Source organism: Artibeus jamaicensis, unplaced genomic scaffold (assembly GCF_021234435.1).
Source record: "Artibeus jamaicensis isolate MK-2021 breed Jamaican fruit bat unplaced genomic scaffold, CSHL_Jam_final contig_851, whole genome shotgun sequence".
In the NCBI taxonomy this organism is placed as follows: domain Eukaryota; kingdom Metazoa; phylum Chordata; class Mammalia; order Chiroptera; family Phyllostomidae; genus Artibeus; species Artibeus jamaicensis.
Window position 1 is genome coordinate 10,215,474 of NW_026521986.1, and position 27,346 is coordinate 10,242,819.

A 27,346-nucleotide genomic window follows, 5' to 3' on the forward strand; every position below is an offset into this window, starting at 1 on the left:
TATTAAACCAAGCTATCATAATTTTAGTATGTGTAGAGCTCACATGTTATATGTGCAAAGCAGAACTTTAAAATTGGTAGGGATTTCTGAGTTTCACCCATAGAACAGCACAAGCAAAAAGAGGGTATAGTTTTGTCGCAAAATAAATCTTTTTTAAATTGCTCTTACAGTTGTCCCAATTTTCCTCTGTTGCTCTCCCCTATCTTGCCCACCTCCCCACTCTCCAGTCAATCCCCACTGTCTAAGTCCATGGGTCATTTATACCTGTTCTTTAAGTAGACCCTTTTCTTTCCCTTTTCCCCTCCCTTCTGGTCACTGTCAGTCTGTTCCTTGTTTCTATGTGTCTGGTTCTATTTTTCCTTGTTTGTTTTGTTGACTAGGTTCTACTTATAGGTGAGATCATATGATATTTGTCTTTCACCACCTGGCTTATTTCACTTAGCACAGTGCTCTCTAGTTCTATCCATGCTGTTGCAAAAGGTAGGAGTTCCTGCTTTCTTTCTGCTGTATAGTATTCCATTGTGTAAATGTACCACAGTTTTTTTTTATCCACTCATTTACTGTTCAGAGCAGCAAAATAAATCTTCAAGATACAGTTTTATCTTACTCTTTTCCTTCATGCCAGTGATTCCTACTGGGAGGAGTGGGTCACTTGAGGTGGGAGTGTTTACTTTTTGGGGAGACTCAGATGGCAATTATGGGATCTTCATAACATTATTCTCCCATTTAGAAAATTTAGCATTACTACCTCCATAAAACAAATGAAAGACGTTTTTGACTATAGGTACTAAATTTTAAAATAGTACATTTAAAAAATATACCATTTTAAAATTTATAACTGTTTAGAACTTAAGTATCTTCTACTTCTTTTTGTCATTGTTCTTGGTGATCCTGCTATAGATCAAAATAATGAAAAAATAATGTGAAATTAGAAATGCGCTCACACGAAGGAAGGTAATACACAAAATGTGGCTGTTTCTCAAAATAGTCAGAGTTTAACTGTGTTTGCAGACCAGTCTGCAGGATCTTCAGTGACAATAGGTGAAACTACAGAATGCAGTTTGACAAACCTTGATTTCGTTCATAATACAAGAAATAATATGGCAATAGCTAAGATTTACTAAGAACTTTTAAAATTATCCTAAGGATATTCTTTTATCCTCAGATCAACTTTTGATAGTAGACCTGCTATATTTCCTTGTATTAACAGATGAGGAAACAGACTCACAGGGAAGTATCTTGATTGAGGTCCACAGTCTAGGGACTGGGTCAGTGTATGTTTTTAACACTTGAGTTTTCTGCCTGATGTGGTTCCTAAGACCTTCACAAACAACACCTTCTTGGCTGTGTCCTGTGAAAGGCTCAGATCTGGCTTCTGTTAACAATGTTGCCACTGACTGACAGTTGGGGGTATCAAGTTAGGCTAGTATCCATCTTCCCCCAAACCATAAATGAGGGCAGCCTCTTTCTCCCACATCAGAAATAGAATGGCATTGACTCTGAACTTTGCTCCTGATATTTGCACCTCACCATATTAGAAAGAAGCTCCCCAAGAGACAGACAGGATTACTTCCCTACCTCCGATCCAGCCAGGGGAGCTGGGAAGATGGGTGGAGCTGGACCACTGGGGTAGAAGTGTTGGGTTCTGAGAAAATTGCTGCTGTCAACTGGTTGCCATAGCCAATGAAAGATCCAGAATCTTTGCTTAGTCCTGTTATTCCCCACTGGTCTCCTGTCCTGTATTTTTTTCTAGGGGGAGGGCTGGGGCAGGTGAGAAAGTGGTGGTTGGGTATTAGAAGCCTAATTGACTAGAAAATCTAGTCAATTTTCTATACTCAACTGTGTAAGAACATAACCACATCAGGCTGAAATCTTTATTTTTTATTTTTAAAATTTTTAACTGAATTTATTGGGGTGAAGTGATTAATAAAAGTATATAGTTTTCAAGTGTACAATTCTGTGATACATCATCTGTATATTGTATTGTGTGTTTACCACCCAGAGTTTCCGAGGAGACTATTTTTTGGATTGCCAAGCCTTTACATAGTCCGAGGCTAGATTGGCTAACTCTTATGGGTCCTCACATGGTTTGTTGTTCCTTGTTGGCTGGGATATTATGGAGTCACAGATCTGGGTTGGGATTCTGACTGTGTAGCCTTGATCAATTACTTAATTTCCCTGAGCCTCTGCTTTCTCATCTGCAAAATGGGATGCAAAATATTACCTCTTGAGTTGTTGTCAGGGTCAATTAAAATAATCTATACAAAATGCCTTGTACTGTGCCTGGTACATACAATAAATCAATTATTTATTTTCATACAATAAATGAGTATGCCCCCCCCCATTTATTTCTGCCATGGCCTCTTCCCCCTAACTCTTTCTTAGAGTGCTTTGGAATTTTAGCTATGCATGAAGGTGCTTCATAATCTATGTTAGATTAAGGTAGACTTTTTTTGAACTTCCATACTAAAATACAGTGTTTTGAGGCCATTTTCCAGTGAATACTGAGACCCTGACAGGTTCAGATCTGGCATCAAGAATCTATTTAAAGCAAAGAAGCTTCTACTTTAAGCATTTTCTTTGGAAATGCTTTCAAATACCCCAGTACTTGGGAGGACTTTCCAACTTCCCTAGAGGGAATATGTAAGACCAAGAGTACCAGCACATTCCCCTTGGCCCTGTCCTCTTGGAGGCCAGGCTGAGGCAGTTGCCTGGGGTCTTGACTCAGTCAGAGTCCTCTGATTAGCTCAGGCAGCATCGGAAGGTGGGCTGGGGCCCTCAGGAGTCTCTCTTCCAGGGAGTTACCTGGGTCTCTTTAGAGTTGATCTGTTTTTCTGGATCAGCTCAGAAATGGCATTTTCTTCTGTGGGAGCACCTGTGTTGTGACTCAGGCCAAGATGAACCTTCCCTGCAGAATTTGCTACATGTGGGTGGCATATCCTGCTTTGGCTTATTCCTACTCAGAGGTCTGTGCCTGGGACCCAACTCTATCTAGAAGGACATCATCTTTGTGTGAAATATGGACAACAGGATTGTAGATTCAACACAGCCCGTGAGGGTGGGGACCATGTCACTGTGTCCCTCAGTCTGTGCCCAGTGCCCAAGCACTGTCTCTGGCCCACAGAGGAGTTAATAAATATTTATCCAGTGAATGAATGTGGCAAATTGTGGAGCCAGAATACAAAACTGTCTTGTAGATTTTGATTTATCTTGCAAGGAACAAAATGCAAACACATTTTTGTTCCAAAGGTATCTTTAGCCATGATGGGAATGGTCCTCTACTTCCCTCCCGTACCTGAAGCTACAGCTGCTTGTCCTCCAAGGCCTTATTTTTAGCCACGTGATTTCCACTTCTTCCCTATCCTCCCAGATGACCACATATTCACCCCCCATCCTCACCCTGTACTCTGATGGCTGATGCAGGGCACCTGTGTGCCTTTGCGAGCAAGGCTGCTGAATGCCACTGGCAAAGCCTGTCACAGCTCTGCGTTGAACCAGAAAGTTAAAGCTCATCCTGACTGGTGAGATTGAGCCTTCCATAGAGAAGGCTGAAGACTTCCTGTCTGTGCCACCTGAACTGAAGAGGGAGACAATGTGGTGATGAGGCCATTGCCTGGATAGATGCTGCAGTCATCATTAGGCACCAGCGTAGCACCATGTGGAAAGATGCTAAGTTGTGATTCAGAAGAATGGGAACTTGATCAATATCTGGGAGATAGAGAAGCCAAGGGGAAGACAGTTTTCCCTTCCCACTGCAAACTAGGGCAAGCTTCTTCCAGTCCTAGGCTTTGTATGGGCCAATGGCTCTCAGGCTTTGATGTTGCTGAGGTGACAACCAGAGTCTGGGGTGCAACTTTGCCTAAGAAGCAGGTCTGGGTCACTCTATTTGGGGTTTTGTACATGCTTTACCCACAGTCCCATTAAAACATGCATATGGTAGGAAACTTGGAAAATAAAGAAAAATGCAAAGGGAACACAAACAAGCCAACCCATGTGTATTCCTACTGTTTAAAGATAGCCACTGTTAACATTTTGGTGTATTTCCTTCTATCTTTGTCCTCTTTCTCTCCCCCTTCCCTTTCTTTCTCTTTGGAGTGGGAGGAAGATATACATGTATATATGTATACCTATATGTATAATGTGTGTGCATGTATGTATGCATGTGTATATATCTTTCTGTCTATACACACATACATATATGTTTGATAGTCTTCTTTGGTTTTATTTAACCGTTTATTGTGAGCATTTCATTGGCCAATAAAAAGTCTTGAGAACCACTTTGGAGCCTTCTACTGCCAAGTTGCTGTAGGCACTGTCTCTCAGAAAGCCAGGGAAACCCATTCCTTGGGAGTGGGCAGGCTTGCAGGGTGTGTCCTGAGGGCTCTCCTGAACGCAACCAGCCCACCCCCTGTGTCTCGTCTGCTTCCCAGGTGGGAGATGCTGCAAAGGTACTGGTAAGCATCCTCTCAACCAGGTCCAGTGTTTCAGGGAAATCTGGACTGAAGGGTTATAAATGTCTGAGCCAGAAGAAAAAGATCCTCAAAAGTTAAATACAGGTTTTAATCCTGAAAAGAAAGGCTTTCTCTGTGTCCAGAAACTAAAAGGGTTGGAAAATGGAAGGACCATTCTTTCTCTGCCTCAGGAGTGGGCTTGCTTTGGTTTTCCGCTAATCGTCCATTCCCGCCTGTAGAATTTGACATGGTTCTATTTACTTTTCCTTGGCCCAGTTTGGGTCAACAGGGTTTCTCTCCTGCCCAGAACAACCTCACATTTGTGCAAAGTAAGACGTGAGCCTGGGCTCTGAACAGCAGTAATTAATCCTTGTCTGAGCGACGCAGTGGGGATTTTCAGCCTGAGATAGTCTGACAGCACCAGGTTTTATGGCACATGGCAGTCCCACATGGGCCAAACTATTTCTTCTTCTCTTTCAAGGCGCACATGTGTGTATGCTCATGGGCATGAATGTATGTGCTTCTGTTTTGTGATCTGAAGCCCACCACCCTTAGAGCAGGATCTCAAGATGAGAGTGGAAATTGCAATAAAAGGAAACACACAGTTTAAGCACACCCAGCCCAAACATTGTTCTACAACATAACAAAACTGGGATTTCCTCTTCTGTTTGTTTCAGTCTGTACTGGCTCAGCTCATCCCAGGGCTTAGTGCTATAAGGGAGTGGATTTCCTCAAGTGCTACGAGTAAAGCATTTCATCCTCTATCTCCCTTGTCATTGTAAATTGCTCCACTGCACAAGTGGATACAAATATGAGCCTGTGTGTGTGCTTTTACTGAGCCTTGCCCAAATGAAACAGGAATTAAAATGACATCTTCCTTTGTGATAATCCCATGACATTGAGAGTACACCAATTTCTCTGTTTAGTTATTATGGAGCCATGAGTTAATTCCCAGGGTCTGGGAGGCTGAATTACTCCAGCCTGTTCTTCCCACTCTGGTTAAACTGGGAAGGTTTTCTTTTTTATCTTGGGTGGACTAAGAAAAGGCTGTTTTGGGCCCCTTTGTGTTGATAAGGAATCAGTAACTGGTAAAGGCTGGAGGGCTCACTGCAAAATATGTGAGTGGACAAATCTCTTCTAAGGCCAAAGGACTAACAGCAGTAGCACTGAGGATCCGGAGTGGTGGACTCCTGAGGGCTAAAGGCGGTCCTTCTAGCCAGATAAGAAAAGAGGCTTGACCAAGATAAGAGTCTGTTTTTCAGGTTAAGGAGCTCAGTCTTGAAGGGGGTTTGGGTGTCTTGCCTTCACTCAGGATGCTGTGGGGCTGTTGGTGTGAGGATGGGGGCAGGAAGCGCACTGGGTGGTGGGACTCACCTGGCACACTGGCCAGTTGTAGGAGGGACTAGGTGTGCATGATCATGATGTCTCTGGGTGTTGTGAGGTTCACTAAGTGCGGTCTGCATGCACCTCGACTGGGGAACACACTGTGGTGTCAAAGGACTTATATCTGACAGGGCAGAGCAAGTCCCCAAGGAGAGGACAACAAAGACTTCAGGGCTATTTTTTTCCAAGTAACTTAGCTAGCAGCTGTCTCCTTCAATGTGTATGACCCTGTATTCTTGAACAAGGGCTAGTGATTTGCCCCCTAAAGACAATTCTGAGTGCGTGAGTGTGCACATGGATGTGCACACACTCATGCCTCTGCTCATGACCAGACTCAGTTGACTGGCCCTTTCTACTAGGGGACTGGCTAACTCCTGGCCACCTCTGACTCCCCACCCTATTCTGGACCAAGTGTGATTACCTTTATTTCAACCACATTATGAGTTCCTGAGGTATTTTGTTGACCTGTCCGGGAGCCTGACAACCATATTGGAAAATTGATTTCTGGATCCTTGGTTGGCCTTTGCAAATTCTTCCTAAGTTCAGGGCTGCTTGTTTTGCCTCCCACAGCCTGCTAAATGGACCTGCACTTGCATTAGCTTTTGTTCTAATAACTGGAATTTCCAAGCCTCTTCTGTCTATGATTACAAAATGGTGCCACATTTACCTTTACTCCCAAATTACAATGACTCATCTGCTCAAACAGCAATCCCCCTCAGTTCCTACTTTGGGGTGCTTTAAATATTTCCACAAACCAGTCACAATTTTTCCCCATGTCCAAAGGAACTTCATTGCTGGCAGTGCGCATCCTGTGAACACCCAAGTTTGTGCCAATGGAACTGTGTCCAGCTGCTGCCAAAGCTGTTGATTCAGCTGCCAGAGCAGTGCTAGGTTTCATGCAGAGGTGGGGAAAGGGACCTGCCTTGTTTCTGTGTCTCTTTGTCACCTAGGCCCTGAAATAGCTCTCTGTGTGCCTAGAATCTCTCATAGTGATCTTGAGTCTCTCAAGCACCTTTTTCAGATTCTGCACCTCCTCCTTTGCCCAGAATCTCACCAAGTCTCCTGCGAAAACAGTTCTGTTTCAGGACCTGGTCCTTTCATCCAGGGGGGCTCAGTCACCATCCAGCACCCAGCTGGAATAAAGACCAATCTCAGTCACCCCAACCCAACCCCAGTCATTAGTCACAATCCTGACCGAGCTCCTTGCTTATTCCGCTGGTTATAAAACACATGTCACGTATCATTGGTCATAGAATCTACTAGTGATGGCGGGACAGAGAATGGTGGGCAGGGCCAGGGTGGGCAGCAGTAGTCTCTGGCCCCACTGCCACTAGCCAGGATACTCAGTGACCCGTTGAAGAGTTCCGAACTTAGTAATAGTGAAAACTGGGAGCATGTCACTGGACCGAGCCTGCAGGAGAGTTCAGGATAGCCTTGGAAGGAGCTTCTAGCCCTGGTGGAATAAATTACTCCTGCCTCGTGGAGAGATAATGCTCATTTAGCAAACCCTTCCTACCAGGTGGGGAGATGTCTGTGTCATCGGGATGAAGGGCCGGACACTGAGATCCAAACCAGGACTTAAGAACACTTTCCCTGTCCTCTTTGCTCAGAACCCCATCTGAGTTCTCTCTTGTAATCCATAATCTCTTGGATGCACCCCAAATACAAAACCACTTTGCTGCTCCTTGTTAATACCATTAACTTAACCTTTGTTTGTTTCCAGTGCTAGTGGGCTGAGAGAATTGAAAAAATCTGGGCCCTGGGTCCTGGAGAGCACACTGTTTATTTGATTTGGAGGGAGAGGAGTTTTTATTTATGCTGGTGGCTGAGTTTGAGGGATGGGGCGGGGATGGGCAAGGGACTTTCTCCATGCCCTTGACTGTGAGTTCTGTTGCCTAGTGGTTAGCGATGGAGACCATCAGTAGAAAACAAGAACTAGTGCCTTTCGCCTCGATGCCCTGTGAGTGACCAGGGAAAGCTAAAACCTGCATGCATGGTTTTTAAGCTGAAGGACTCCGCTTATTCAAAGCAATGTATATTTTACTTTGATATTTAAATTTTTTCTTTCAATTTTATTTTGTATTGGTTTCAGGTGTGCTGCTCAGTGGTTAGACAAGCATATACTTTACATAGTATTCCCAGTACCCACCTGGCGCTGTACATAGTTATAACAATATTACTGATTATATTTCCCATGCTGTACTTCCCCATGACTATTTTGAAACTGTGCATCTGTACTTCTTAGTCCCTTCCCCTCTTTCACTCCGTCCCCCAAACCCCCTCCCCCTGGCAACCACCAGTTTGTTCTCTGTGTCTATGAGTCAGTTTCAGTTTTATTTGTTCATTTATTTTGCTTCAAAGAAATATTTTATCTCCACTCGTGCTCTATTTCTTCTCCCTTGCCCACATGCTTGCCGTGTCCCACCTTTTGCTGCAGAGCTGGGGGAGGCCCAGCAGGCCAGGTGCGGTGCACAGACCCTCCCCCGCAGGTGACCCTCCCCCGCAGGTGGCCCTCCCACTCCCTACAGACAGCTGTTTGGTTCTTGGTGCTTTTATCTCATCCAGTTGTCTCACCCAGCCGCCTCCTGGGCCCCCATGTCCCCCTTCTTCTCCCTTCCCCCTGCTGTTATATTCAGCTGTAATGACCTCCCAGTTGGTCTCTCTATTGTCTTTCATATCCCTGCCAGAGATCTCTAAAGCTCAGGTCCGAGCTTGTCTTTTACTTCCTCCGCTGGCTTCCAATTCTTTAAAAAAAGGTGGAGAAAAAAGACAACTGGGAATGTTCAAGATCCTCCATGATTTCACCCCAGCCTGGTCTGGGAGCCTTATTTCTCCCATAAATAGTCATTTCTAAACTATCTTCTGAAATGAGTTTGCTTCTTTACTTCCGCGTACCTGCTGCTGTTGCTTAGGTTGCTCTTCAGACATCTCTTCCTGCCCGTGGAAATCCTTTACAGTCCAGTTTATGGCCCTCCAAGAAGCCCACCTGGACCTGTTCAGTCTAAATTAATCTCTCACTTTGCCCCACAGAACATGGGGTCAGCTGCTGTGTCCCCAGCACTTGGCACTGTCCTGGGGCATCAGTGGTTCTTTGCTAAATGGTGCCTCTTTTTCCTTGGCTCTCCTCTACTCTCCTCTGCTGTCCTCCCCTCCTCTCCTCTCCCCTCCCCTCTCATTCCCTCCTCTCCCCTCCCCTCCCTTCCCCTCTCCTCCCCTCCCTGTTTTAAAGAGTTAGCCACCTCAAATCTTGGACTTCCTGGCATCCTGCTTTCAAATGTTCTTCCCTTTTGTCTGTCTGTGACTTAGGCTTCGCTTCCTCATTGCTGGTTTCGAAAGTGTAGTCCCCATGGAGTCAACTGTACACATGTCAGTCTTTGCCACAGGCTCAGCTTCTGGGGACAGATCCTTTGTTGTTTATTTTTATAACCCCTAATTTACCTCAAACGATGCCTGGTAATTGAAAGGGGTGGGCAGAGAAATCTCCAGAAACCCCTTTGGGGGACTATGGGAGATCTGCCGTTCAAAACAAACATTCTTTGGAATTATTTTTTGTTAGTTTTATGCCTTTCCCTCTTTTTGGTTTATTGGCATGTGATTTACATGCAGTACAAGTCACCCCTTTTAGGTGTGCACTTTGATGAATCTGGGCAAATTTATGTAGTTCTGTCCCACCCCCATTCTATCCTGCTCTGCTCCTACCGCCAGTCCCTGGCAATCGCTGATCTGATTCCTATTCACCCAGTTTTGCTTTCCTCAGAATGTCCCTTATAAGTGGAATCATATCGCATGTAACTTTTTGAGCCTGGCTCCTTTCGCTTAGAATAAGGCTTAGTGACTTAGAATTTTGGAAGCTTAGTGACATTTTATCTGCACCCACATTTCAGCAGACTGGCACGGGGCATGGATTGGGGATGTGGATGGGGTCTGTGTGAGTTCCAGCCCAGGGTCCCAACTGCTTTGTCAAACTCACTGACCCCCCCTTTCCCTGGCCCCCCACAATGACACCTGGTGTAAGACAGCCTTCCCCCGCCCCACCCCCTGGGTCCTGGCCAGTCATCCCTGTGGTTGTAGGGGGCACAGTGGAGGAGGAAAGCTGGGTGGATGGGGTGGGGTGACCACTAAATTCCTCCCTTGGGGAGGGGTGGATGGGGTGACGAAGGTCAGGCCTCTCCTGGCTAAAACAACAAAAGTGGTTCCAGCTGCCGAACAGCTGGAGGGGGACGTCTGCTTTCCCTCAGCAGCGTGAAAAGCCCTTTAATCGGGGCATGCCATTGTCAGGCCCGGCAGTGGAGGTGTGTGGAAGAAGAGCAGAGCTGTGTGGTGCAGACCGCCCCTTCCCTTTGACCTCCCTTATCTGCCCTCCTCCATCTTCACCCGGCTGCAGAGCCCACTCTGAGCGCCTGCTCACGGCCCCCCTTTGCACCTGTGTAAATGCAGTGGCTGTGGGGTCAGGGAAGGGTGAGAGCGAGCTGGCAGAAACAGGGGTGTGGGTTCTCAATGCAGATGATGGATGAGATAGTGGGTGGGTGAGTGATGTTTTCATGGGAAACCGCTCTTTGCTCCCAAAGACTTGGGTAGAAAAGGCCACAGTTGGGTTTTGCAGATGAGGCAGATGACAAGAGGCGAACAGTCCCTGGTTGGAGAGTGAGAGGCCGAGCTGTAGCTAGACGTCTGGAATGTGCTCGCTCCATTCTGTTCCAGGCACCAGCTCCAGGAGTGGCTCTTTTCCCCCTTCGAAAGCACATATACCTCCCAGAAATGCTCTTCAGTGCCTGAGTTCTAAAAACTTGAGCTGCACTTTGATTTACAAACATGATGGGAAAAGTACCCCTCCTTTAGGAAAGCTCTCTTTGCTTGCAGAGCTCTTCTCTCCCGTCTGCCACCAGAGCTGACAGCAGAGTCCCCTCCGCCTCTCCGCCAGCCTCTGGGGCTCAGGGCTGCATTCCCTGCGTGGAAGGAGGCAGCGTGCTGTCTGCTGTCATAGAGAGTCCCGGCTTTTAGAGTCAGACTTAAAGGCATGCATCACCACTCGCTAGTTCTACCTGGCTGGCTGAGCCTCAGTTTTCTCCTCTCAATCAATCAGCATTTATGGAATGCCCACTCTGGGCAAGGCCCCTGCTGGACACTGGGGATCCCACAGTGTGGCACCCAGCAAATCTCGGCTCCTGCCTGCAGGGAGCTTACAGCTTAGTGGGGAGGATAAGCAAGAAACATAATCGAACAGTTGGTCATTTAATTACAGGTGTGACGAAGGCCACAGAAGAAAGGAGGGGGTGTACAGAGGCGCATCAGAGGGGGCTTGACCTACTTGGGAAGCAAATGCCCCAAGGAAGCTGCATTTGCTCTGAGGTCAGAAGGATGAATAGGAGCTTATGAGGCGGAAGCGCAGTCCAGGGAGGAGGACCAGCAAGTGCCAGGCCTGGGAGCAGGAAGGACAGGGTAATGGGGCTGAGGAATTCCGCCCGGCCAGGGGCCCAGGCCTCAGGGTCCATCTGTTCCCTACTTGGCAGGCACACACGTTCCCTCCCCATTCCTTCCCAGTAGGCATTTGTGGATGGAGCTGGAGACTCGCTGTTATTTACAAACTGAATTCTGTGGAAAAAATGAACTCAGGGTGTGAAAAATCTGACTTATAAGTGAATCCGTTTCATTATCAGGCTGTTGTTCTTACTGGAGTACATGCATATGGTAGCTGTCGGAAAAACCAGAGTGCTAATCACATTGGCTGTTAAATTATACTCATTTTAGGCTCAGCCACCCTGGGCATTTCAGATTACTGCCTGACTTATGGGTGACAGGAGTGATCTGCAGGGTGGTAGAAAGGCTTCCTGGGGGGCTGTGGGAGGCGATTCTCAGGCTAAGGCAGCCTCCTTGGGAATGGGCCCCATGGTGACTTAGTGATGATATGCTGTGGCAGATGAACACTGTCTCAGCCACTTCGGTACATTCTCTTTGTCAACGTCTTAGGGTTTTTCCCCCTTTCCTTTAATTCGAGGGAAAAATTGCTGTGTTTAATATATGGTTTTCCTTATCTAATAGATGTTTCCTAAAAAGGGAAAAAAAGAACAACCCCGGCTGGTGTGGCTCAGTTGGTTCGAATGTTGTCCCGTAAACTGAAAGTTCATGGGTTCAATTCCCAGTCAGTGTATATGCCTGGGTTGTGGGTTCAGTCCCTTGTCAGGGCATGTGCTCTAGGCAACCAATCAACAGTTCTCTCTTTCATTGATGTTTCTCTCCTTCTCTCCCTCTCTTCCTCCCTCTTGAAAATCAATAAGCATGTCCTTAGGTGAGGTTAAAAAAATTTTTAAAAAGAACTGCTTTCGGCTCCGCTTACTTAACGGCACGAATAGACCAAAAATGGCTCTAGGACAACTCAGAGCCCCAGAACCGATAGATCTAAGCGATGAAGAAATAGCCAGTCTTTCAGATGCACAGTTCAAAACACTGGTTTTCAGGATCCTTACAGAACTGGTTGATTTTAGTCACAAATTAGAGAAACATATGGAAGCTAAACTAATTGAAATGAATGGTAATACAAAGGAAACCAATAGTAATGGAAAGGAGATTGGGACTCAAATCAAGGGAGTGGACCAGAAGGAAGAAAAACGTGATCAAACAGAAAAGAATGAAGAAATAAGAATTCAGAAAAATGAGGAGAAGCTTAGGAACCTCCAGGACATCTTTAAACGTTCCAACATTCGAATTATAGGGGTACCAGAAGGGGAAGAGTCACGAGTGGAAACCTTATTTGAACAAATAATAACAGAGAACTTCCCCATTCTGGCAGAGGAAATAGACTTCCAGGAAATCCAGGAAGCTCAGAGAGTCCCAAAGAAGTTGGACCCAAGAAGGAACACACCAAGACACATCATCATTACATTAGCCAAGATTAAAATGAAGGAGAGAATCCTAGAAGCAGCAAGAGCTAAGGGGACAGTCACCTACAAAGGATTTCCCATCAGACTGTCAGCTGATTTCTCAAAAGAGACCTTACAGGCAAGAAGGGGCTGGAAAGAGGCATTCCAAGTCATGAAAACCAAAGACCTACAACCAAGATTGCTCTACCCAGCAAAGTTTTCATTTAGAATGGAAGGACAGATAAAGTGCTTCTCAGATAAGACCAAATTCAAGGAGTTCATCATCACCAAGCCCTTATTATATGAAATGTTAAAGGGACTTACCTAATAAAAAGAAGATAAAAAAGATGAACAGTGAAGCAAACTCACAGTTATTAAGAACCACACCTAAAACAAAAGCAAACTAAGAGGACAGCTAGATCAGGAGCGGAACCATAGAAATGAAGATCACATGGAGGATTAGCAATGGGGGAGTGGGAGGAGGAGAAGGGGGGAGAAGGTACAGAAAATAAGTAGCATAGACAGTAGATAGAAAATAGATAGGGGGAGGGTAAGAATAGTAGGGGAAATACAGAATCTAAAGAATTTGAGACACGTGTTCATAAACTAAAGGGGGAAATGGTGGGGGAGGGGTATGCAGGGTGGAGGGGAATGGAGGGGGGGAATAGAACAAATGTAATGGCATAATCAATAAAAAAGTTAAAAAAAAAAGAACTGCTTTCATTACTCTATGCTCAATTGAGAGCTTTAAACTTTTGGTGATATTTGGACAAAGAATCTCTCTTTTTATAGGAAATAATAGAAAAAGGAGTTTCTTATCTAGAGTATATTATAGGCAAGGTTTGCTATTCACCCATTCATTCTTTAAATATGTATTGAACAACTGCTTTAGACCAGGCATTGCTGGGTCCTGTGTATATAAAAAGGAATAAGACAGTCTTTTCTGGACATGTAAACACATAAATGATAAAGCAGTACATCCAGGATTTTGATAGAAGTATGAATACAATGCAGCTGTAGATTCAAGGAAGCCAATGGTGGTGTTTAAAGCATGAAAGCATATGCTTTTTAAGGTGATAACCTCAGTGACTATATGGAAATTGATCTTAAATAGGGAAGAAAGGCTGGGGGTGAAAAGTCAAACATCTACGCAAGAGATAAAGGACTGAATAAAGTCGTCATGAATAAGAGGAAAGCCAGCTGGTGAGAGAGGCCCTGCCAGCCCCCCAGCCATTTTAGCCACTCCAGCTGAGACACTGGAGAATGATGTCCTTATGGATGTTTGGGCCCCAGCTGAGCTCCCAGCTGAATGCAGCCAGGTGTGTTACCTCATCTGACACCACATGGAGCTGAAGAGGCTTTCTGCTGAGCTCAGCCAACCCACAGAATTGAGAGAAATCATAAATTGTTGTTTGAAGCCATCAAGTTTGGGAGTGGTTTGTTTTGCAGCAATAGATAAGTGAAGTAGAAATGTTAAGAGTACCTGAAGCTGTGTTACACATGAGTTTATTAACAAACCCCCCTCCAATTAGTTACACTTGGCCTGTGATTTTTGACTGATATCACAAAGGGGAAGGCAACTTGCTGCCCCAGATTGCGGGCGTCTCACTTCCGAACCCAGTGGATGGGCCACTGTGCTGGTTGTTTAGTGTGGTTCCTACCCCTCTTCTACACCTGGAAAACATGCAGAGGTGAAGCATGCTACCAGAAAGATACCTGGGTACACCGTTACACACAGGTTTAGTCAGCATGGTACAGGTGGAAATTAAGACTGTGAAACCAGCTCCATATTGTAAAGAATCAAATGCTTCCCTGATGGAATCTTAGGCTGCCTCTGTTGTTGCCTTCATTGTCATGGAAACTTGGCAGGCAGTCAGTCAAACCTAACACAGCTTGTGGTCCTGAAGTGGTCTCTCTGAGCAAAAGCTATGGCAGGGTTTACATTCTACTCTGCTGGAGACTGCAGGGCCAGGGTCAGTGTGCATGCGTTTCAGACAGTGGGACTGTTGGGCTAATGTTGATTCCCCTCCCATCTCTTCTAGGTGAAGAATGTCCCCATTGGTAGCTTACTATTCCAGTAGGAAGGATGGATTGTTTATATGTATTTCAAGTGCTTGTCCTACTTTACAAATGTGAGCAGACCACAAAATGTCGTGTGTTTGCTTTGGAATCATGCACTCTCCAAGGAGAGAGGGCGGGAGAAAATTGCAAATGCACAATTGTCCTGGCCCCTTTTGTTTGGTTTCCTTATTACGTAATCATATTTAACATAATTATTTTGTTTTTGTTGTCTTTTGGTTAGGACGAAGGAAGGGAATGTATGTGAGGATTTTTATGAAAATACTGTTTTTCCCCAGAGGGAAATAGTTCAGTGTTTGCCTCACTGGGGAGACAGTTTGCCTTTGCCCAACACCAAAAATTTCCGCTAACCATGGTTGCTCTTGAGCCCACAGCAGACTTCTGTGGCTCAGAGGTTCGGGTCTCAGCAGGGTGACTCAGACCCTGAGTTTTGTCCGTGTGCTGAGAGAACTGACTCAGGCCACAGGCTGGTGCTGGAGACTGCTAGCTTGTACCTCCTGTCACTGGCATAAGAGAGAAAAGAAATCTGCCTTTGTGACTTCCGGTGGACTGTGATAAACTCCTGGGATTTCTTCTGTTGACCCATAAGTAATGAACTGATTTCATGTCCAGTTTCAGAATGTGGAAATTATCCTTGGGATTTGCTTCTTTTCTCCTCCTGGGTCCAATCTATCTGAGCATAGCTGAATGAGGGAAATTCCAGTGAGGGTGAACCTGTCTCTCCTCCCCTCTCTGACTGTGGTCTTGAATATAGTGACCCTCAGCCACATATGGCTATACAAATTTAAGTTAACCAAAATAAAATGCAACTAAAAATTTTGTTCCTCACTTGCATCAACTACATTTTAGTTCTTAATAGCCACATGTAGCTGGTGTCTACCATATTGGGCAGCCCAGATGTAGAACATGCTCATCACTGCAGAAAGTTCTGCAGGGCTATGGCTTTGTGGCATTGCAGAGATCCTAGGATTAAATCCTCTCCTGTCCTGCAGTGTCCTGTTCCCTTATGGCATCATCTTGCTTGTTCATAGAACCTGGGGTGCAAGCTCACTGAGGGCAGGACCATGTTGGTTTTGTTCTGCTTCCCATGCCTCCTGAATGGGCTTATTGCAATGCTCACTTGTTGAGTACAAAAGTAGGTGAATGGGCGGTGGCCAGACAAGCAGTGTTTGTAAACCCGCAGTGATCCCCTTGGGGCCAGGGAGGTTCAGGTAGCCCTGTTAGAGGATAGTCATCCTATCAAAACTCCATTTTATAGAACTCATGGCCTTCTTATTTTTAAACAATCACCAACACACATAGTCCCTAAAACAGATGAAAATGAAAGACCACAGATAATTGAAGATGGTCTTTAGCAAGGCGCTGTGCTGTCTCAGAACTTCCTTACTTGGCCTCAGAAATGAGTAATTTTTAGACAGAACCTTTGGGAGCTCTTCTGAAGCTGGAAGGCTTCCATGTGTCAGTGTAGGTGGGGCTTCTTCTGAAGCTCTTTAACCTGTCTGTTGTACACACAGTGTTCCCAAGTTATTAAGCTGGTCTCTGGCACAACCGCTGTGGCATTTCTGTTGGCCCAGAGAAGGCCATCTCCAAACCAAATTAATGGCCTGCAGTTCAATGCCACGATGACTCCTGCAGCTGCCATCCATGTGAGCTGAGCTGAGGAGGAGACAGCTGGGTAACCTCGTTAACAAGAAAATATCTTTCTTGGTCCCTGTTTGTTTGTGTGTGTGTGTTTGTGTGTGTGTGAACAAAGCCCTATGAGGAGCTTCTCATAGTAGGCTTAAAGTGGGAAGGGCTTTCTTTTCTTTCTTTTTTTTTTTTTTTTTGAGAGAGGGGAAGGGAAGGAGAAAGAGTGGAAGAGGAACATCAATGTGTGGTTGTCTCTCATGAGTCCTCTACTGGGGACCTGGCCTGCAACCCAGGCATGTGCCCTGACTGGGAATGAAACCAGCAACCCTTTGCTTCACAGGCCTATGCTCAATCCACTGAGCTATACCAGCCAGGCTGGGAAGGGCTATCTTATCTAGATCTTCAGCAGTTAGTATCTGGCACAAAGTAGGCTCTTGTTGAAGAGTTTTTGACTTTGTGAGTCAGTTTTGCAGTTGAGTGGGAGTTGGTTTTTTTGTAGTGTTACTCTGTAAGAATGAAAGCAGTGTGGTTTAGAGTTAGGAGTGTGGCTCTGGGGCCAGGCTGTAGGTAGAAGTGCCAGCATGGCCACGTACATGCTGTTTAATCTTAGAGAGGTTTCCTGACTCCTCTGGGCTTTAGTTTTTTCATCTGTAAAATGAAGATTGTAACAGATCCTGCCTTATAGGGTTATTGTGAAGATTAATTTGGTAGCATATTGTAAGTGATATCTAATTATCACCTGCTACTATTATTATTCTTCAGACTTCAGGTCTGGCTTCCAGATCCCTCTGTGACCAAGGATAAATTCCTTGGTTTTCCCAGGTGTTAGAAGGGAGATCTTTCCATCCTCATGTGATCATGAAAACAGAGGGCATGCTGTTCCTTGGCTCCTGCTGATTCACATGGCAACATAACCTAACAAATAGGTCTTAAAATTCAGGGTGTTACTCCATGTAAGTAGCCCTGACTTCCATGGACAAGGTGAGAGTGGTGTGACAACAGCAGTACCTTAACCTGTCTTAGGCCAGTCTTGTGCGTGAGGACACCGATCCTACTGTCTGGCTTGGTGTCTGCTGCTCACCAGGGAGAATCCCAGAGCCAGGTCTGACTGCATTTCTAGGTGGCAGCCAGATTAAAAATGACTCTGAGGGAGTCACATTGAGGGAGAAAGAGAGGCTGGCTTTGCTGTTTGCAGCAACCCATGTCCTGTGCCTATCCAGGAGCCTTTGGCCAAGGCTTGGCGAGCTTGCTGCATTCAGCTGGGCCTCTGGGTCCCAAGCTTGCCCTGGTGCACTGTTGGTTGTAGGCTGGGAGGGATGTAGTGGCAGAGGGGCCGGGGGTTGGGGGTGGGAGACGTACCTCTCAGCCTCAGAGGTGGCTTAAATTCTGAGGTGGAGCTAGGGCAGGAAGCTGTAGACACTTGCTACCCACCATGTAATTTGGAAGGGAGGGGGAATCTCAGAGCAGAGGGGTGAAGAAGAGGCCCAGGGATCCCTGGGGTGGCAGGAGCCTGGGAGGCCAGGCCTGTCACATCGCACCAGCAGGGATGCTTTCTTTCACAGAGAATTGCACTGTGCTGGGTGCTGCCTGGGGATGCATTCACAGTCAGAATAGACATTTTTCTTGTCTTCACAGGGCCCTGAGTTGGGGCTCCCATTGTTAGTCAAAGCCACAAATCAGTTCATCACCACAAACTATATTAGAAGCCACAAAGGAAAAGTGGGGTGTGAGATACAAGGGGACCCAGCCTCACCTGGGGTAGTCAGGGAAAGCCTTCTAGAGATGACGTGAGCCAAAATCTGAAGTAGGGGTGGGAGAGATGGGAGAAGGAGCAGTGTGTCCAAAGGCCTAGAAGTGGAACAAATGTGGCTGGCTCCTTTGTGGAAAAAGCAAATTGGAGTGCCTGACTGGCAGCAAGCGGGGGCGGGAGGCAGAGCAGGAAGTGCTAAGGCCAGAGAGGGGCCCTGGGGCCAGAACACACAAAGGCCGAGAGACACCACTCAAGGGCAACAGACTTGGTTCTCTTCTCTCTGTCTCTGTCTCTCTCTCATTATTGTTCAAGTATGGTTGTCTCCATCTTTCCCCCACCCCAGGATCTCTACCTCCCAACCTCAATCCTACCCCCCTTTGGCTTTGTCCATGTGTCCTTTATACATACATGTTCCTTGATGACCCTTCCCCCTTATCCTCTATTATACCCTCCCACTTCCCCTCTGGTTGCTGTCAGTTTGTTCTTTATTTCAATACCTCTGGTTATATTTGCTTGCTTATTTGTTTTGTTGATTAGTTTCCACATACAGGTGCGACCATATGATATTTGTCTTTCACCACCTGGCTTATTTCACTTAGCATAATGCTCTCCTGTTCCATCCGTGCTGTCACTGAGGGTAGGAGCTCCTTCTTTCTTTCTGCTGCATAGAATTCCATTGCGTAAATGTACCATAGTTTTTTGATCCATTCATTTACTGATGGGCACTTAGGTTGCTTCCAACTCTTGGCTATTGTAAATTATGTGGCAATGAACACTGGGGTGCATAGGTTCTTTTGAATTGGTGTTTCAGGATTCTTAGTATATAATCCTAGCAGTGGAATTTCTGGGTCAAAAGGCAGTTCCATTTTTATTTTTCTGAGGAAATCCCATACTGTTTTCCAGAGTGGCTGTACCAGTCTGCATTCCCACCAACAGTGTACTAGAGTTCCCTTTTCTCTACATCCTTGCCAGCATTTATTGTTTGTTGATTTATTTATGATAGTCATTCTTGCTGATGAGAAGTGGTATCTCATTGTGATTTTAATTTGCATCTCTCTGATGGCTAGTGATGCTGAGTGTCCTTTCTTATGTCTCTGGGTCCTCTGTATGTCCTCCTAGTAGAAGTGTCTGTTCAGGTCCTTTGCCCATTTTTAGTTGTATTGTTTGTTTTCCTGGAGTAGAGCTGTGTGTTATTGATTCTCAGTATTGCTTTCTAATAAATAAAACCTTCCAAAGATGGAATTTAGAAATTTCCAGGGAGTTCCTAGTTTGGGAAGTGCTGAAAGAGATGACTTGTGATCATCTTCATGAGGGGAAAAGCAGAATGACTCCGTGGTATAAGCTTTGATTTGACTTCTGGCCAGTCTTGGTTCAAATTCATCACTTACAGAAATGTAACAACAGGCAAATTACCTCTCTCTAAGCTTCCCGCTTTTTAAATCTGCAAAATAGATGGTTTCTATTTCATAGGGTTGTTGGGCGGATTAATGAGATAGCTCCTGCATGTGAATCACTTAGCACAAGAGCCTTCCTTGGTTAGAATTTGTGGCTGCTTGGTTCCCTTCCACTTCTGGGGTTTAATAACTGGCTTTATTCTGGGCTTGCTAAAGCAAACCAGTATGGTAAGTCATAGACTCACCCCTGATTTTCTCGCAGGAGTAACCTTTATACCTTTTCACTTTTTTTTTTTCAATCTAGTTTCTCATAAGTGACCGCGACCCTCAGTGCAACCTCCACTGCTCCAGGACTCAACCCAAACCCATCTGTGCCTCCGATGGCAGGTCCTATGAGTCCATGTGTGAGTACCAGCGAGCCAAGTGCAGAGACCCAGCCCTGGGTGTGGTACATCGAGGTCGATGCAAAGGTGAGTGTGTGCATCTCTGTCCCGCCCAGGAGAGGTGCCTGAGCACCACAGCTTCTGGCACAGTGCACTCCCTGTGGGGGCAGTTTAGAATGGGTCTATTTATTCCGTGTGTTATCCTATTTCCCCACCCTTTCTACCAGAGAATATAAGGAGAACTGGTCTACCTGAAGGTATGAGCACTTTTCTCTTTCAAACACTGTCGCCAGGCTCAGGCTTAGAGAGGGGCCCTGCTGCTATTTATTTCTGTTTTTATTTTCTAAATGGAGATGCTTCAAATGGCAAGACATTGTTGCTGGCTTATGAATAGGGGTTCTAAATTTTTGATTAAGAGATGTGTTTTATTTTTTTGTCTGCTCACATGTTTAAAAATATTTTTAAAAATTTGAGACATTTCAAAATTGGGAGATGCATTGTAAAAATCTGGATGTTTGTTCTTCTCATAAAAAATTGGAAGCTTTGAGAATGTTTCCTCCCACAAGGCAACACGTGGCTAGAGCTGAGTAGCACCTACCTCCTTTAAAGGGAAACATATTCTCCGGTTGTCACAGTCCTCAGCATTCCCTATGGTGTCTCCAAGCTGAATGACATCCATGGCATACCCAGCTCACCTCTCTAATTTATGTCACTTTCCTACACCCTGTGGATATTTGAATTTGTGATTCTGCACTGCTTAAAGCCATGAAAGGATTGTGAGAGGCTAAGCAGGCCACTCTAGAGCCTCTGATTTTCCAAAGAAAGTGCTTCCCACTGTTGAACTATAAAACATCTTTGAGGCCCCTTGGACTAGCATGTTTTATAATACACTCTGTGAAAAACAATAGTAATGGAACAATTTTTCCTGAGTGGGGTGGGGGTACTTGAGAGAAGAAATAAATAGAATGTGGTATAAATACAACCCCCCACTCTCCTAAGAATAACACTGAAGAAGACCAGGCCGGTGGCACTCACTAGCCACTGCCCCTGTGTCGATAGGAAAGTCCCGGCTGTGTGGGCTCCGCCATGGGCCATGGGCCTGGGATTTTCTCAGCACTCTTAGAACCAGGCAGCCATTTCATTCTGTGGCTTTACTACGGAATCCAAGTGAAGTGCAAAATATGCTCTTTCCTCTCCTGTTTCAGATGCCGGCCAGAGCAAGTGTCGCCTTGAGCGGGCTCAGGCCCTAGAGCAAGCCAAGAAGCCCCAGGAGGCGGTGTTTGTCCCAGAGTGTAGCGAGGATGGCTCCTTTACCCAGGTGAGGCCCTGGCCGGGTCTCCCAGGCCGTTTCCTGGATTGATGCCGAGGGGGTAGGGGACTGCTTAGCATGGGAAGGCCCCTCCAAGCCTTGGTGTTCTGGGAAAGAGCTGAGGCCTCTTTGACACCCTCTATGCTACCTTCTGGTGCCTAAGTCCCCCCTCCTGGACCCTCCACGCTTTCCCCTGCCAGCTGGCAGTGGGGTCTGAAAAGGCATATGCAAGTCAGAGCCAGGAAACTGGCGTGGCATGGTCCCCATCCTCCCTGCTGGCCCTCTCCGTTTTTCTCTTCTGTCAAATGGAAGCTGATTATTTTTTCTTACCCTTGCCAGTTTCCATGGGCAACCCTGGTATTCCCTTCACTGTTTATTGCTACCCCTCTGTGCACCCCTTCTGCCTACCCCCAAGTCCTCAAATAAAGCAGGGATCCCTTTGAGTACAAAATGAGCTGTGGTTCTTGGACTACATGTGGGATGTATGTGTGCTGTGCATAGTATCTGTGTGTACACACATGTGCACACACACTAATGTGTATACACACATGTGCATACACTCATGTATATGCATGCACGCAGATCTAAAATGTTCTTTTCAGGAAGTCCCACCTCTCCTCCTGCCCTGGTTAGAGCTTTGAGTAAAAGTAGCACTGGCTATATAAGTGTTGGCACAGACCATTTCTAAAACAGGCAGCATGGGACAATAGGATGCTCCTTCGGAAGCTTTTAGGCTGGAGATGGGACACAGCCTGGGGGGCAAGAGGCAGCTGGATGAAGGCACTGTTGAATGGAACTGGGGAAGGTCACTGGACAAGGTTGAGCTGGCTATGCGGTTGAGCATGATCTGGGGCCTCAACTCCCTCTATGCGAGAGAGCGGAGCTGGACGGAAGCAAAGGCTTCAGAGGTTTCAAAGCTTCCCTGCAGTTCTGAATCAGTGGGGCAAAGGGCGTGGGATGGCCTCTGGTCCCATGCTTTCAGATTTCCTCTCCAGGCTGGGCCTGGGGGATTGCTGATTTCAGACTGACCCTCCAGCTTGGGAGGAAATGTGGGGGGGGGGGTATAGTGGGGAAGTGATTGGGCTTCCTATTTTTAAAACTTCCCAGCTGATTCAAATGTACATCCGGGACTGAGGGCCACTGCATGAAACTGACTGTGGCTGCAATCCTGTGAAAGGTGCTGTTACTCATTTTCTCATTTAAGCCTCTTTCCGGGCCTATGAGGTAGGTACCATTATCCCCACTTACAGAGAATTCAACCACAGCAGGGTACAGAATGGCAGACTGGGCTGCAGACTTAGCTCCCTCCTGCTCCAAAGGCCTCCATATTCTGCTGTTCTCTAAACTGGCAGCTTTGAAGGAGGCTCTGAAGTGGGGACGGACAGAAGGCAGTCTAGTGCTGCGGTGCACTGACCCTGGAGCCAGCCTGCCTGAGCGTGACTCGCAGCCCTGACCTCTCAGGCAGGTCATGGAGCTTCTCTGGGTCATAGTATCCTTATGTGAAACATGGAGATTACCTCCATCATTATACATAATAATAATTGTTATTATATTATACATATCATGCTACCATTATTTTTGCTATCATTAATAAGTATTGCTATAGCTTACCTCGTAAGCTTGTGATGAGGATTAAATGAGTTAAGGCCAGTAGTACACTTGGAGCACGTAAATTGCTGTGTAAATATCTGTCATTATTATAATCGTTTCCCCCATCGCTACTCTGGTCCTGCCACTCACATCTTCCCCAGATTTTCTGGCTGATGCCAGTTAAGGAAAATAAAACATTTTGTTGAACCTCCCCAAATTTGAAAATCAATGCACTCCCTCATCAGTTTGTTTATTGTGTTCTAGTGAAAAGAATGCAGGTGATCTTTGTATATGGGTTGGAGAATTCATGTGTGGGGGAGAAAAGCAGACCTCTCTCAGCTGAGTTTGGGGCTGAGACAGGGTATAGGTCACAGGGAGGAGGCAAAATCTTTTTCCCCCTTTCTCCGGGCTTGTGCAATCCTGAGTGTGTTGCTTATGAGAACAGATGACCCCTGCCCTCCTGGGTTTGAAGTGTTTGCTGCCTCGTGACAGACAGCTGCGGGCCAGCTTTTGTTTTGGCGAGGCCGGGCTGGGCCAGGTGGTGTTTGCTGGAGAGAGGAACTTCCAGATTAGTCAGGGCAGGATTGCTAAGTGAGAGGGCCCCTGAGGTTCAGCAAAGGTTGGATAGACAGTCAGGAACCCCCTCATTTGTTTGACATGCTAAGCACTGCCATGTGTCTGTAGGCTCAGGGCGGGTCACCCCGGTGGGCTGTGAGGCGGCCAGACAGCTGGCCTCTCCCCGTTCCAGTGATTGAAATGGATGTGCTTTTCTCCGTGATCAAAGACACTGCAGTAACTTCACAAAGTGAGGTTGTCTCTTGGAGTGTGCATCAGTTGCACTGACGGGCTGCCAGAAGGCTGGGGACAGAACGCTTTTCTCCCTCTCCCCACCTCCTCTATCACTTAGCTGGACTTTTTATTTATCTGTTTGTTTATTTATTTAAGACCAAAACCCAGAGATCAGGTATGTTGCTTTAACATTCTTTATAATATTGATGTGCATATATCTTGGTGTTAATAACATGTTTTCCCTGTGAATTATTATAGTAATTCAGTCTTGAAGCTTATGGAGGCAGTGAAGGGACCCGAAAGAGACCAAGTTTGTCTGGAGTAGGGCACAGCTTGGGATCACGTGACTGGGTTGGCTTTAATGGGGCTTCTGTGGGAAGCAATGGTCTCTGTTTTCTTCTTTGTTTCCCCTTGTCCTCTTCCCTCCAGACCCTTCCACCCCAACTCACAGAGCAGAGTGGTTGGTGCACATTAGATACATCTGATTTTTAAGAACATCGATACCTACTGAGTCCACATCCCAGATGATTAAATCAGATTCTGGGAGTGGGACCCAGACATTGTATTGTTTCAAGCTCCAAGGTGATGCCAGAGTTTGGTCAAAGTTGCAAACAGCCCACTCTTGTCAGGGCTTCATTCCCCATGGTCTCAATTGCATCATTGGAATGTGGAGTTAAGCCCTGTGGCGACCTGTTGAGTAACACTGCGGACTATGGTCTTTGTTCTCTGCTGTGGCCTTATCTGGTTTCTCTTCTGGATATCAGGAACATGACTCCTGACATCTGTTCTACCAAGTTCTCTGTAAGCAGTTGCGTGATGCCTGAGCTGATTCGCAGAGCCACTGGCTCACCCCCACCGGGAGATGCTGGCTGGAGCTTGTCAAGCTTGCTTATGTGAATGATAATGATGGCAATTTGGTGCTAGGCACTGAGTTTTACACATTAATCTCCTCTAGGACCTTTGGAGATAATTATTAATGCCCTTATTTAGAATGGAAAACTAAGTTTTGAATGGAAAACTAACTGGTTCAAGGTCACTGAGCTAAAAAGGATTTGCACCCAGCCTGCCTAATTTCAAGGCCTGTGCTCTTAACTGTTCTATGCTACAGAAGGGTCCTTGGTGTCAATGTAATTCATTGTTATCACAATTGTTATTCTAGAAATCCCCTCTCTGATGCTGTGAACCAATCAGTCAAGTAGACATTTTTTAAAAATCCTTTTGATTATGGAAATTTTCAAATATACAAAAAAGTAAAATAATAGTATAATGGATTCCATGTACTCATCACCCAGCTTCAACAGTGATAGACATGTGGTTGACTCTGGTTCATCTTACTCCATTTGCATCTTCCACCCCAAACTGGGTTGCTTCAGAGCAAACCCCAGACACACTATTTTTTCATCTCACAACTTGGAGGTGTCCTATGTTCTGGGCTAAGTGCTGGTTGCTCTGGGGCCATTTGAGAAATGTCAAGGAGCTTCCGTGCATAAAAGATGTGACAATATGATAAAGTAGCCAGCATACGAGATTTTACACATAAAGCTGATTATATTTCATGTGCCCATTTACAAATTGGTAATTTACAATCCTGAGTGTGTTTTATTGTTAAGAAAAATGTATAAATTTAAAATATTCACATAAAAATCACCTTAAGCAAAACTAAAAGGTGAATGACACATGTTAGCTTTAATGGCAAAAGGCTAATATTATATTAAAAAGCTCTTACAAACTGAAAAGAAAAAGATTCTAATATTAACACGGACAAGAGATGTCAACAAGCAGTTTACACAATAACAAATAGCCAATAAGTGAATGTGAATGAGGTTATTTTCCTTAGTGATTAAGGAAATACAAATGAAAATAATGATGTGCCATTTTGCTTACCCAAAGTGGTAAAAATTGAAATATTCGGGCTTGAGTGAAGGGAAAACACTACCCCCCATTGCAGTGGGGAAGATAGATTGGCACTGACTTGTTGGGTGATGATTTTGCAATACGGGTCAAAGGTGTTTAATTGTGCCCACATCTCGAGCCTGAAGTTCTACTTCTAGGAATTTATTCTAAGTACATAATTTAAAATAATGTGCAAGTATTTAGCCACAGGGATTTCCAAATTGTGCTGATAGTAGCAAAAATTTGGAAACAACCTAAATATCTAATCATAGAGAATTGATTAAACAAAGTATGACAGCCCCAGTATGCAGCTTGTAAAATGATGTGTTGCAGATGTGTACAAATGTGTATCTGTATGTATGTTAGAGACTTCATTAATCAAATAATTAAAGAGAACTATTTTCACTTTTTTCTAAATAGGAAAGTTATATACACTTTGTAAAAACGAATTCTGACAATACATAAGGTAGGAAGGTAAAGCCAGGAGTTTCATCTTCCTGAAATAGGAAAAATGATGTCTATAACCATCTAGATTTATTTTCTTTGTGTGTACGTATTAGTTAGGAAAGAAATGGCATAATATCATATATCATTTTGTAACACTTTCTCAAACTAATTATACTGTGGACTTATTTCCAGGTTAATCACATGTACCTTTACCTCATTTTTTAAATGGCTGCCTTGTATTTCATTGTATGAAGGTACCATGAATCCTGGAAATCTTGGAATTGTAACTTTGGGGCAGTGAATATTGGGTCAGAAGGACCTGCACTTTTTAAGGCATTTGATGCATGTGACTGAACTGCCTCCACAGCAGTTTTGAGCCACAATGTGGCTGGTTAGTGGTGGTTGTGAAATACATTCCAAGCCATCTTAATTTCTTGTGCAGATGGATTTTAGTGCTAATAATACTGTGGAATATAAAACACCACTTGTAATGTTACTTTGATGTGAAAAAATATATTAGGTTTTCCATCTTTGAGCTCTATGTTCTAGGTACTAACACTTTTCCCATTTCTACTTGACTAATCACTGTTTCCCCACCCATGCACACATATATATACCCTTTTATTCCTGGAAGTCATTTTTCTTTTTTTTTTTTCTTCATATAAAGTCCTGGGAACTGTACTTTCTCCTTCATGATGCTTTGTTCTGAAGTTGGAAGCACAAAAAAAAAAAATGTGCTGTGGCTTTTTGGCAAAGACAGTGAGCTCCCCTTCACTACATTTCTGTAACTCTTACTGTCGTATTTGCCAAAACCTAGGGAACTGCAACATATTTCCTAAGTACCCGAGCAGGCCTTGATGTTCATTTTTAGTTCCTCCTCCTCCCCATCCCCACAGTACAGAACTGGTCTTCCTGAAGCCACCCCTGCAAACTTGGGCCATGTGACCATCTTGCCCTGGAAACAAACACCTGGCTTTACCACTTGGGCCTTTCTCTTCCAGATCCCCAGCTAGTACGGAAGGTATCGGTAATGTTAGGGACTGGGAGCCTTTGTTGGCTTCAGCTGATTAAGCATGGACTGGCTGGAGTGCTGAGCATCCTCATCGAGTGAAGAGATCTGTCCTATTTTTGATGAGTCTAGAGATCCCCAAAGAGCCCAGAGACTCGGGACACTCCAGTACCAAGACCCTGGTTGCATCTATATGCTGGAGGGTTCTGAGCTTCTCCAGCCCATTGGATTCCCCCAAACAAAGCTAGTTCTGTTTGTTTCACTTAGTATAATCTTCATTTCTTCCTTTATGGTGTTGCTGTACTCAGTGAGTTCTTTGAGCCTTCTGAATTCTGCATCCGATAGGTTGTCTATCTCCGTTTTGCTTCATTCTTTTTCTGGGG

The 27,346-nt window shown here is 45.2% G+C and overlaps 1 protein-coding gene across 3 annotated transcripts in view; it reads left to right on the forward strand.

Moving 5' to 3' along the window:
- SMOC1 (SPARC related modular calcium binding 1) overlaps positions 1 to 27,346 on the forward strand; it is a 136,080-nt gene that overhangs the window by 44,448 nt on the left and 64,286 nt on the right. For all 3 annotated transcript variants that reach the window (XM_037127255.2, XM_037127264.2, XM_037127270.2), the window contains exons 2-3: positions 19,848 to 20,013; positions 21,132 to 21,244. In XM_037127255.2, the coding sequence (XP_036983150.1) occupies positions 19,848 to 20,013; positions 21,132 to 21,244 (279 nt within the window). The remainder of the gene's footprint in view (positions 1 to 19,847; positions 20,014 to 21,131; positions 21,245 to 27,346) is intronic.